This window comes from Xenopus laevis, chromosome 6L (assembly GCF_017654675.1).
Source record: "Xenopus laevis strain J_2021 chromosome 6L, Xenopus_laevis_v10.1, whole genome shotgun sequence".
Lineage (NCBI taxonomy): Eukaryota > Metazoa > Chordata > Amphibia > Anura > Pipidae > Xenopus > Xenopus laevis.
The window spans coordinates 14,538,647-14,550,250 of NC_054381.1; the positions used below are offsets into that span (position 1 = coordinate 14,538,647).

The 11,604-nt window shown below is 40.8% G+C and overlaps 1 protein-coding gene across 4 annotated transcripts in view; it reads left to right on the forward strand.

Annotated features, from left to right (window-relative positions):
* Positions 1-10,443, forward strand: part of LOC108718466 (dipeptidyl aminopeptidase-like protein 6) — an 883,060-nt gene extending 872,617 nt beyond the window's left edge. For all 4 annotated transcript variants that reach the window (XM_041565794.1, XM_041565795.1, XM_041565793.1 and 1 more), the window contains exons 22-26: positions 1,319-1,424; positions 3,024-3,082; positions 5,595-5,667; positions 5,801-5,874; positions 9,338-10,443. In XM_041565794.1, the coding sequence (XP_041421728.1) occupies positions 1,319-1,424; positions 3,024-3,082; positions 5,595-5,667; positions 5,801-5,874; positions 9,338-9,484 (459 nt within the window). In that variant the 3' untranslated portion in view covers positions 9,485-10,443. The remainder of the gene's footprint in view (positions 1-1,318; positions 1,425-3,023; positions 3,083-5,594; positions 5,668-5,800; positions 5,875-9,337) is intronic.
* Positions 10,444-11,604: the final 1,161 nt, after the last annotated feature.

The window sequence follows — 11,604 nt, forward strand, 5'->3', positions numbered from 1 at the left end:
TTTGGGATGGGTACCTAAAGAATACCCATCAATCATTGATTTCAGGCAGAGAAAGTGGTTATTAGTTGGGATTCTGGCTAAACCCAGGTCAGGTAGCAGGTCCACAGAAAGGAATTGACTGTCAGCAAATAATTTCAGAAGGTCCGTGTTGGACGTGGGTCTACCTCACTCGTACCATAGAGATTTCTGTATGTAACTTTACAATCATTCAAACATTTCAGTGTATATCCAAATATGGCCTAGACTTACATTTTTTAAGTAAAGTTACCCTTTATTATAAATATTCTTGAGAGGGATTTTTATCCTGTTAACCGGTCAACTCTTAAAGAAGTACATGGTCTCCTTACTGTATGCCCTCTAATTGCTGCAATCTGAAGGCTACTATTCACTACACTAGAGGAAATGAAAGCCCCATTGGTGCCCAACCCCTAGTGCCATTAAGCATTCATGCTCCCTCCAGTTCTCAGACCCAAAAATGCAATGCTCCATAGTTAAAACAAAGTGATAATATCGAAAATATATTAAGGAGACAGAAGAGAAGATGCATAATGAGTTTACTAAAGGCAGTACTGTTATTGCAGCAAACGCCATCTGTTTGTAGATAAGTATTTTCCGTAATGTCTGTAGGAGTATTCTTAACGCAAACAATTACAAAGCATATGAATATAAATAATGGCTGGGAACAGAAGGCTGTGCATAATGGAAACGAAAAGACTAATAGGAGTAATGACAACGTGTCTCTGCCTTACAGAGATGAGGAAAAGGCAAGACAAAAACATGCTCTGATGTTTTTTAAAAATATATGGAACTTGCCCCCCAAGTTGTGTTCTAAAAAAGACAAGTCCCATATATTAAATTTATCGGATATATTTAATATATTATGTAAGTGCTAAAAGTGCCAAATTCACAGACGAGTAAAGTTCAATGTCTCAATAAACATCTATGGGGAAATCCATAACTGAAACAGAAGGATAGTTGAACTTAATCTGGACCATTAAAGCATAGAGCCATGTCTGAGCTGGTACATTGGAGCAGAAATAACATATGAAGTTCTGTGAGGAACCAGAACCTTGTTACACATCTTGTAATATATCCGTATTATCGCCAGCTAATTTGACAGGTCACTTTTTTGAGGTTTTGAGAATTTGTACCCACCACACCGCACTCATTTATCCTCCATTTGTCAATAAAGTATAATTGAGAACAAATGCTATTGAGGCAGTGTATAACTTTGAACTGCAGTGATATGAGATGAAATCATTAACAAGATCTTGTACCAATATAATATATTGTTTGTTTATTTCTGCTTGGCAATTAGGACTTTGGAGGATATCTCAGCACTCTTCTGCTTTCATCTGGTGAGGAGAACCCTCCTTTCTCCTGCGGGGCCGCACTTTCACCAATTACAGACTTCAGTTTATATGGTGGGTATGAAGGAGCCAGGCCTTATCATAAAATGATGTTGGAACGTGTTTATTTCTAAATTTCCATTTTGCACAATAGACACATTTACATATGTTTTTAACCCTCAGCGGAATCTTTGTAGCAGCACTGAAACAATTCAATGGGCATTTGTTTTGAAGTGGATGAACTTTTGCAGGACACAAGCAACAAGGAGACACATTCATGTTGTGCTCCATATTTTTCATTAAAGGGCATGTAAAGGCAAAAAAATAAAATCTAATTTTTACTTTCTTTAATGATAAAGAAACCTATCTCCAATATACTTTTATAAAAAAAATGTGTACCGTTTTTATAAGAAACCTGACTGTATGCAGTAAAATTCTCCCTTCATTTACTGCTGTGGATAGGAATTGTCAGACGGTCCCTAACTGCTCTGCAGGGAAACAATCATAGTTATGAACAACGGGGGGAGCCCCCACCTTATTTCCCAGCCATGCAGAACTCAAGCAGCTTTGTTTGTTTCCCTGTACAGCAGTCGGCGATTGTGTAGAGATTTGTATTAGATTTTATATTTGCATTTACATCCCCTTTACTGTTTCCAACTCCAGCTGCAGGGACAAAGATCATGGAGCCAGATTTAAACAGATAAACTGGGGTTCTATTTGGAGGATTATTTTGCTGCAGCCACTGGTTCTGCAGAGTTGGAGAACGTTTGTATTAAACAATACAAAAACTATAAAATTAGATTACATGACAACACAGGACCCAGTGCAGTCTGTATATTCTGATTATTAATCAGTCTTGCTGAATGGGCTTCTCGCAGATATTATTTGACTTGTGCTGTTTTGATCATTTATGACGATCCCTAAGCAGCCCAAACCACACTGAGCATGTGCACAGTCTTGGTCTTGCAAAGATGTTTAACAAAGTTACAAGATGGTGACCCCCTGTGGCCAACTTTTTTGGTGCAGTAAGTTCATGCTTATGTTTAGTAAAATACAGCATTTCTAGCCTTATTCTATTTTAGACTTTACTTCCCCTTTAAACCATCTACCCATTATACTATATTAACGTTGCTCTTAGTTTCTATGGTGTTGTTGTTTCATATTTATTGCATACTTCAGAGTTGCATATTGTAAAAACATTGTATTAATTTACGTTTTATTTAGGATAGTGGCTCTCAAACTGTGTGGTTGTCCTCCTTAAAGGGGGTCTCAAAGAAAAGGGAGGTGGGGCCTACACTGAAGGCCATTTTTGCTCTCCATTTAATCCTAGAATCCTAACTTTAAGGTTAAATATGGTAAAATATGGGGTGAAGCATCATTTCTGCCCTAGATATTAATGGAACAATAGGCAGTGGGGAACTAGCATGGGGGACCTGACCAAATGTATGAACTCAAAGGGTGGTTCAAACCAAATCAGATATAGAGTTTGCTCCCTTTGATAACTATGCCCCTAAAAATCCTATCCAAGTGAATAGAAAGCTGTGAAATGTCCCTCTATCTTCCCCCTTGGATGCATAGACACTGTCTTCTTTTGTATTGGCCGTGCTACAAATATTTCATGTTGAATGTGAAAATAAAGAGCCTATTTAATCATGTCTTTGATTATTTCATAAGCCTCCGCCTTCTCTGAAAGATATCTGGGATTATACACTGCCGATTACAGAGCATACGAGGTATGTATGGAGAATTCTTTATGTTACAGCATTACTACTCCCAGTGCAGGTATGGGATCTGTTATCTGGAAACCCGTTACCCAGAAAGTTCAGAATTACAGGAGGGCCCTCTGCCATAGGGGGCAAATTCACTAAAGTGCTAGCGCAAATTCGCCAGTGTGACGTCATTTCGTTACTTCGCCGATTTACTTACTGGTTCTAGAGTAAATTCGCTAGCGAAGTGGACCTACTCTAGCGCTACTTCGCACCCTTACGCCAGGCGAAGTTGCGCTATGGCGAAGGGACGTAACTACGCTAATTCACTAACTTGCGCATTTTACTGAATGTTACCTCTTGCGCCAGACTTGCCTTCGTCACCTCAGACCAGGCGAAGTGCAATAGAGTAGATAGGGCTTGCTTCAAAAATAGTTGAAATTTTTTCTAAGTCCCAAAAAACATTGGTGTCTTTTGCTTTTTTAAGAGTGATAGGCTGAAAAAGATCGTAAATTTTTTTTGGGGTCACTCTCCTTCCCCCCTACATTTTCTAACATATGGCACATAAACTATACAGTGGGCACATGTGTAGGGCAATATAACAACTTTATTTTATTTTATGAAGCTTTCCCAGGCTTGTGTAGTGTAATGTATTTGCTGCTACATATACGTCCATTGTACTTAACTTGGCACCGTATGCAAATTAGGCATCGGTAGCGTAACTTCGCTTTGCTTGACGAATTAACGCTAGCGCAACTTCACTACCTTTCGCCTCCCTGAGCGCAACTTCGGATTTTAGTGAATTAGCGGTGCCCTGGCGAAACTTTGCCTGGCAAAGTGCAGCGAAGGTTAGTGAATTTGCCCCATAGACTCAATTTTATTATAATAATCCAGATTTTTATAAATGAATTCCTTTTTCTCTGTAATAATAAAACAGTAGCTTGTACTTAATCCCAACTAAGATATAATTAATCCTTATTGGAAGCAAAACCAACCTATTGGGTTTATTTAATGTTTAAATGATTTTCTAGTAGATTTAAGGTATGAAGGTCCAAATTACGGAAAGGTCCGTTATCTGGAAAGCCACAGGCCCCGAACATTCTGGATAACAGGTCCCATACCTGTAGAACATTTTGAGGCTAGGGAACATGAGTATTTAAAGATAACGGTTTTGTATGTGACATACGTGGGATCATTTCACCTGTCCATGGGGAGAGGAAATATTTTGTGTGATATTAGCTCATAGTGTTGCTTTAGCATATATCATACATTCTGCAGCAGCAATAGTTAGAGACCTGACTGCCATCGTCTGAGAATTTATGTCCAACTGTCTGGCAGCAAAAGAGATGGCAAGATCAATGAGCCATGCAGCAAAGAAGTTCAAAGCACAAAAGCCTGCTTTAGGTGTTTTGTCCATAATGGGAAATGGTCGTTTATTGCTCTCTATAGCGATTGCCTGAAAATTGCGAACTCAAACATGGTTGCACCGAGGACCTTCTAAAATGCACAGCATAGAACGGTATTTAGTGCACAGGCTACAGAGTCTGGAGGCTACAAGGTGCAGGAGAACCCTGGGCTTACTGCCTGCCCGAGGCTCATTTACCTTTGCTCCAGGTATAAAAATCCCAAATTGTGCCCCTTGGAACCCATTCACTTAGCTGTTGCAACTGGGACAGTATGCACGCTGCACCTTGTTCATTGGAAAGGGTGGAACTTGATCAGGGTCGGACTGGGCTGGTGGGACACTAGGAAAAAACCCGGTGGGCCCCGCTGACCTAGACCCAATTCCCACCTGCTTCACTGTTGCCATCACCCCTCCAGTGACATTGCTTCCCCGCAGCCCTCCCTCCATGATCACAGCACAAAAAGGATAAAGTATGTGCATGAGGGGAGGGGCTGGTAGTGGCTGAGTGAGTAGGGGGTCCCTGAGGGGGTGTGGGGGTCCCTTGGATAGCAGCCCTGGTGGGCCTTCCACACCCCATTCTGACCCTTAACTTTATTGACTTAACTGAACTATGTAACTATTTCTGCAGGCATAACTGCTTAGTGCATGGGCCCTAAGGAATGCAATTTAGCTCTTCTTAGGGCCAATGCAGGGGCCATAGTAAATGAGCTCTATTGAGTTTTAATTCAATCAAACTACAACTGGTGTTTAATTAGCAATTGTATGTCGTCTCCGCCAGCAGAGATTTCTTTTTATCATGGGTGTTTTTGAATTGTGCAACTAATTTAGGGCTAAATAAAGTATTCCCCATCATAACTGCATTTAGTGTTAATTCTCCAGTCATTTAGTAACACAGACCGAGTTTGAAACAAAAAAAAATCAACCCCTGAAAGCATTCATCTCCTATGTATGTCACCCATAAAATGTATTTTTCAAACACAGAAGAAGCTATTAAATGTGTCAGCTATCCATGTCCTTTGTTCCATTCAAGCAACGAAACCCGTGGCATTTTAATGCAGGTTATCAGTTTCTTCTGCGAAAGCCAATTTTCTGTGCTTCTGCTGTAGATATTCCCTTTAATCTGTGTTTCCACAGTTGGCCAAATTAGCACGCCGAGCGCCGGCCCTGAAGAAAGGGAAATTCTTGATTATCCACGCCACTGCAGATGGTGAGTTACGCTTTATTAATCCTCAATCTATTCCATAATGATAAGAACCTATTAAACAGATGCTGCACGGAGAACAGTCAGAAATGAGTTTAATTAATTTGTCCCTCTAACTCATACGGATCTTATGTTACAGAGAAAGTTCACTTCCAGCACACGGCCGACCTCATCAAGCATTTAGTCAAAGAGAATGCCAATTATTCCTTGCTGGTAAGTTTGAATGTGGGCATTCACCATCTCTCTTTACCAGGTGTCCACAACCTTTTATACGTGTGAGCCACATCCAACTGGAAAAAGTGTTGGGGAGCAACACAAGCATGAAACAAGTTCTGGAGTGTCCAATAAGGGTTATGATTGGCTATTTGATAGCCCCTATGTAGCTCTGTTTGGCATTTCACCAGGTTTTTATACAACCAAAAGTTGCCTCCAAGCCTGGACTTCAAAAATAAGCACCTGCTTTGAGGCCACTGGGAGCAACATCCAAGGGGGTTGGTGAGTAACGTTGCCCCTGAGCCACTGGTTGGAGATCACTGCTCTCTCTATACAGTTTACCAGGGATGATTCTTTTGTTTTAAGTGATAAAAAGAGAAGTAAACTCTACACATAAAGGTGGCCATACACGGGCCGATAAAAGCTGCCGACAGACCAAGTCGGCAGCTTATTGGCCCGTGTATGGGGGCCCCCGACGGGCTTCCCCGATCGAGATCTGGCCGAAAGTCGGCCAGATCTCGATCGGATGGGGTTAAAAATCCCGTCGGATCGCGGCCGCATCTGTTCGTTGATGCGGTCCCGCGATCCGACCGCCCGTTTGGCGAACGCTAGGATCCGATCGTTGGGCCCTAGGGCCCACGATCGGATCAGCCCGATATTGCCCACCTCAAGGTGGGCATATCGGAGGGAGATCCGCTCGTTTGGCGACATCGCCAAACGAGCGGATCTATCCGTGTATGGCCACCTTTAGTCCCTCCTAAAATAGTCATGGTAAAACAAACATAATTGTCTAGTCCATGTTCCACCCACCAAGGGGCAAATTCACTAAGCGCTGAAGCGCCTAACGCTAGCGTTAATTCGCTAGCGTTGGGCATTTTCGTTACTTCTCAAATTCACTAAAGAACGCTGGCGTAAATTCGCTAGTGTTACTTCGCACCCTTACGCCTGGCGAATTTTCGCTACGGCCGTAACTACGCAAATTCACTAACGCGCGTAGTGTACTGAACGCTACCTTTTACGCTAGACTTCCTTCGCCACCTCAGACCAGGCGAAGCACAAGAGAGTAGATAGGGATTGCTTCAAAAAAAAGTTAAAATTTTTTCTAAGTCCCAAAAAACGCTGGCGTGTTTTTTACATTATGGGTGATAGGCTGAAAAAGATCGAAAATTTTTTTGGGGCTCCCTTCCTTCCCCCCTACATTTCCTGACTCATGGCAACTTAACTATACAGTGGGCACATGTGTAGGGCAAAAAAAAAATTTTATTTGATGTTTTGAAGGTTTCCCAGGCATTTGTAGTGACTCTACGTATTCCTCCATTGAAATTTGAATTTGGCGCCGTATGCAAATTAACCATCGCGTAACGCTAGCGCAACTTCGCAACCTTACGCTACCCCTGAGCGCAACTTCGGATTTTAGTGAATTTGCGGAGCGCTGGCGAAACTACGCATGGCGAAGTGTGACGAAGTGCGGCGAAGTTACGCCTGGCGCAACTACAAATCTTAGTGAATTTGCCACCAAGTGTTCCTACAGTTTGCAGTTCAGTCCATGCTCCAGCACCTGAGTGATTGGCAGTGGTTGTTCCACTTGAATTATGGTTGGCATTTGTGTTCAGCATCACCAGCATCCCTTATCGTTCTTAAGGCCCCCATACACAGGCCGAGTCGGCAGCTTATTGGCCCGTGTGCGGGGCCATCCTATAGCCTTCCCCAATTGATACATTGATCCTCAATCGGACAGGTTAAAAAATTCCGTCAGATTGCAGCCGCATCTGTGCATTTATGCAATCCCATGATCCGACCGACTGTATCGTATGCATTATGATCCGATCGTTGGGCCCTAGGGCCCATGATCGGATCAGCCCAATATCGCCCACTTCAATGTGGGCATATCGAGGAGAGATTCTCTCTTTTGGCGACATCTACAAACAAGCAGATCTCTATGGCTATGGCCACCTCTAGTCCAAACACATTAAGCAATGGTCAGTTCAATTACAAAAGGATATAATCGGCCAACCATTGTGTCCCATTAAAATCCAAAAACAATTTGATTCATTTTCACTGTTGTCTCTGCAATCATGTAATGAAAGTCCCACGAATGGAAGATGTGTGGCTTGTGAAACTAACAGCTGCAACTGGGCCCTTGCTTTTATGGAGTTTACAGCAAAATACCCACAGTTGGTTAATTTTTTTAAGAAGAGGCGTAGCAGCTCAGAGTATGGTTTTAGCAAAAACTATCAATACTAGTATTTTTACTTTACTTCTCCTTTAACATTCAGTTATATGACCGACTTGTCTTGTTCCAGGCTAACACGTTTGCTCATTTGGAATAATGCCCCAGCACTTTATATATTATTCTGTTATCTCCCTGTTGGTTACATATGGAGCACTAGTTTTTCCCGATGAGCAGATTTGACAAGTAGAACATCAGGAACATCTAACTCAGTTTATGGTCCTCGTTTTTCACAATGACCCGTTAAACTGATTTTTTCAACTGTTTTTTTTTTTTTCATGAGATGTGCTCTAGTTTCCTGCTGTTCCGAACATGTATAATACAAACTGTTCCAGTGTTCTACAGATATACATCTTGCCCAGTGGGTTTAAAATGACTTATAGCAGGTGTCCGACGAGCTGCTGAACATCTGCTCTACAGTATCTCCAATGCTCTATATATTTCAGCAAAAAAATGCTATATTTAATATTTTAGTGGCGTCTAAATTATTAAGCAAGGCACTTACTATACCTTTTTTCATCCCTGATACCATAAATTAAAATTAATTATGCAGAAACTCTTTTGAAGAGTGCCATTGGCTCAATTATTCATGGTTTTCCACGATTAAAAGTGCCATATTAAAGACTATATATAATTAGACTTATGAGTCATATGAGGGGATTTGAGTTGGTTGGGGGTTATAAAATAGAAAAGGACCTCTGGCTTTGTTGGGTGTGGGTGGTTGAAATCAGCTTCCATAGTGTTGGGGTCAGAACTATTGCATTAACAAAAAAGGGGGGTCTGGCTTAAAGTTTGACCCTCCACCTGCCTGAATATGCACCTGGGACTCACCTTCTTGATTTTCGGTCAACCTACTTGTAACTAGATCCTTGGACTTGCGTGTGTTTGCTCCAAGCACTATTTCTCCAGCCTAGTCTGTCTAATGAATCATATGCAAGCACTCTTATTGACACAAAGGAACCCTGGAGCTACTGCCACCCTGAACATGGAGATAATTCCAGGGTTCTCATTGTTCTAGAAATAAAATAATCCTGTTGAGGACAATTGTGTTCAAAAAACGTTCCTGAACTGCAAATCTGCATGTGGCAGCAAATGTTGTATTGTGGGTAATAGACATGCTAAATTGCATCTGAAATTGTACTTTGTACAGCTGGGGTAGGTTTATACATGACCTCCCTGTGTTGATGTTCCACCCACTATAAAGATGCATTAAGTGCATTTTTTTCTTTGTAGATGTACCCTGATGAAAGTCATTATATGAGGAGTGAAGCGGTGGAGAAACATCTACACAAATCCATGGTCAGTTTCTTTGAGGAGTGCTTCAGAATCCAAGATAAACCCCCCATTGTGGAGATAGACGAGGAAGAGGAGGAAGATTAACTTTTTTTGTTCGTGCCAAGCACAAACCACTTACATAACAATATGCAACTGAATTGTTTTCCTTGGAAACTTAGGAAATGTAATGTTTAGCATGTATCTAACAGAACAGCACCCTCGATGGCTTACTTGACTGCACTTCTTCTTAGGTGAAAGAATATAAAGCATGTTGGACTCAGCGGTACCTGCTGTCTGAATACATGGCTTTTTGTTACCACTCAGAAATTGCTGTTGATCAAAAAATTCAAATAAAATTAAAAAAAAACCCAACCACAGCTATATTTCAATGAACGAGACTTTCCGAAGAACTTCTTAAGGATTACTTCAAGGATACGTTGACCTGTTGATGTACAAGAAAACAAGCAGTAGCGTCAGAACCCATTCGTATTGTTCAACCCTACCGGGTTCTAGAGTGGTCAAACACACTGAGTTGGAGACCTCTCTAGTACCAAAGAATTTAACACTTGCATTTGTGTCTGATGAAACTACTACATGAGGAGAATTAAAACAAAAAAAAAAAAAGATTATAGCACAATTATTTTCCAACTACTAATTTACAGTTTGCTTGCTCTATAGTTCTCTTCTTTTAAAAAAAGGCCATTGATTTGGGGCGGGAGGGGAGGCAGCATCAATGTTCTTTATAATTTTTGAAGGCCATCTGTGCACCATGGTGGTTGGTCCAAGCAAATACATAAAATGATGTGTATGCGTGTGCTCCAGAATTGAGTCGGAACTTTCCTGGCAGAAGAACTTAGGGGGAAAACACTGGCCAATATTAACAAATACAGTGTATTAATCCTACTAATACAATGTGTACCATTGTGTAATTATTTACTATTTTTTGTATAGTACGTTTAATTACGGTACTATAATATTTTTGTTTGTACTATTATGTGCTTCACGCTCATTGCCTTTACTTTGTAAATGCATTTGAAAGGTGAACAAACCTGCTTTAAATCTTGTAGGGTCTGCATATTGGTCATTATTTTGAAGGAGGTGTATTTTGGTGAAATCCTGATATCTTTTTTTTTAGAGTAGGGTTTATTCAACAATTCAACAACTTCAACTTCAAAATCAGTCATTTTCTCATTTCTATGATATGGGGAATGGAAATGATGTCTTAAGGATTTTATTTTTTGGGGGGGGGGGTCAACCAAATAAAATTGTCAGTGCAAGATATTCATTTTCCATGGAAATGTTTAGCTAAGGCTGTTTTTTCAGACTATGAAATGTTATACCATAGATAATGACCCAACTGTTTCTAAGACAGGTCTTTCCTACGGTGATAGGATCTATACCAGTTTTGGATGTTCTCAAGAAAAACTGTCAGTAATGGGGAGGGGTGTTCCAGCTTATAGCCAATGATAGTGCAAGGAATTCCATGAAGTGTCTCATGATTACTACTTCCAACTAGTGGTGTAACCAGGCTACAGAATGGGTGAGTTAAGTGATTCAGTGGTAACATCTACTTACTCTCAACCACTCAGCTTGAACACACTTATCCACCCAAGCACACATACTACCTACACTGGTCATGCCCCTATGCAGCAGACAACTCCTTTATCAAACAGAAAACAAGAACTTCCCTATACAAAATGGTAAAAGGCTGATGAGAAGGTACAGGAGAATAAGAACTAGTAGGGACAATTAAAAGAAGGATGTGATGAAGTTATGGGAAGTATATTATTTTGGCTTGACTAGGTAGGATTGGTTCCTATTTTGGTTCCTATTTCTGAAAGGTGGACTCACCTTAGAGCAATGCCATCAATTTCAACTTTTTTAAATATGGCTAAACATGGACAAATCCGCTTAACATGAATTCTGGAAGCCATGGAACGCATATAGAAACAATATCCAATGTGTGTTTCCATTGTGTGTTTGTACAATGATTTCTGTCCGGCAATGGTTTGGCCAATGTCTGTGTTTTGCTTGTGTCTGTTCAGTGGAGTGGGACTAAAGTGCAAATGACATATCCAACCCTGTTTCATAGGGGTTCTACAGTATATTTTGGTGAATTATATTTAACTGCACGGCGACAGGATTAAATAACACTAACTCCAGTTATTCAAGCTACAGATGGAGCAGACTTCAGTGATGTATTGATGTAGCAAAGTGCTACAAAC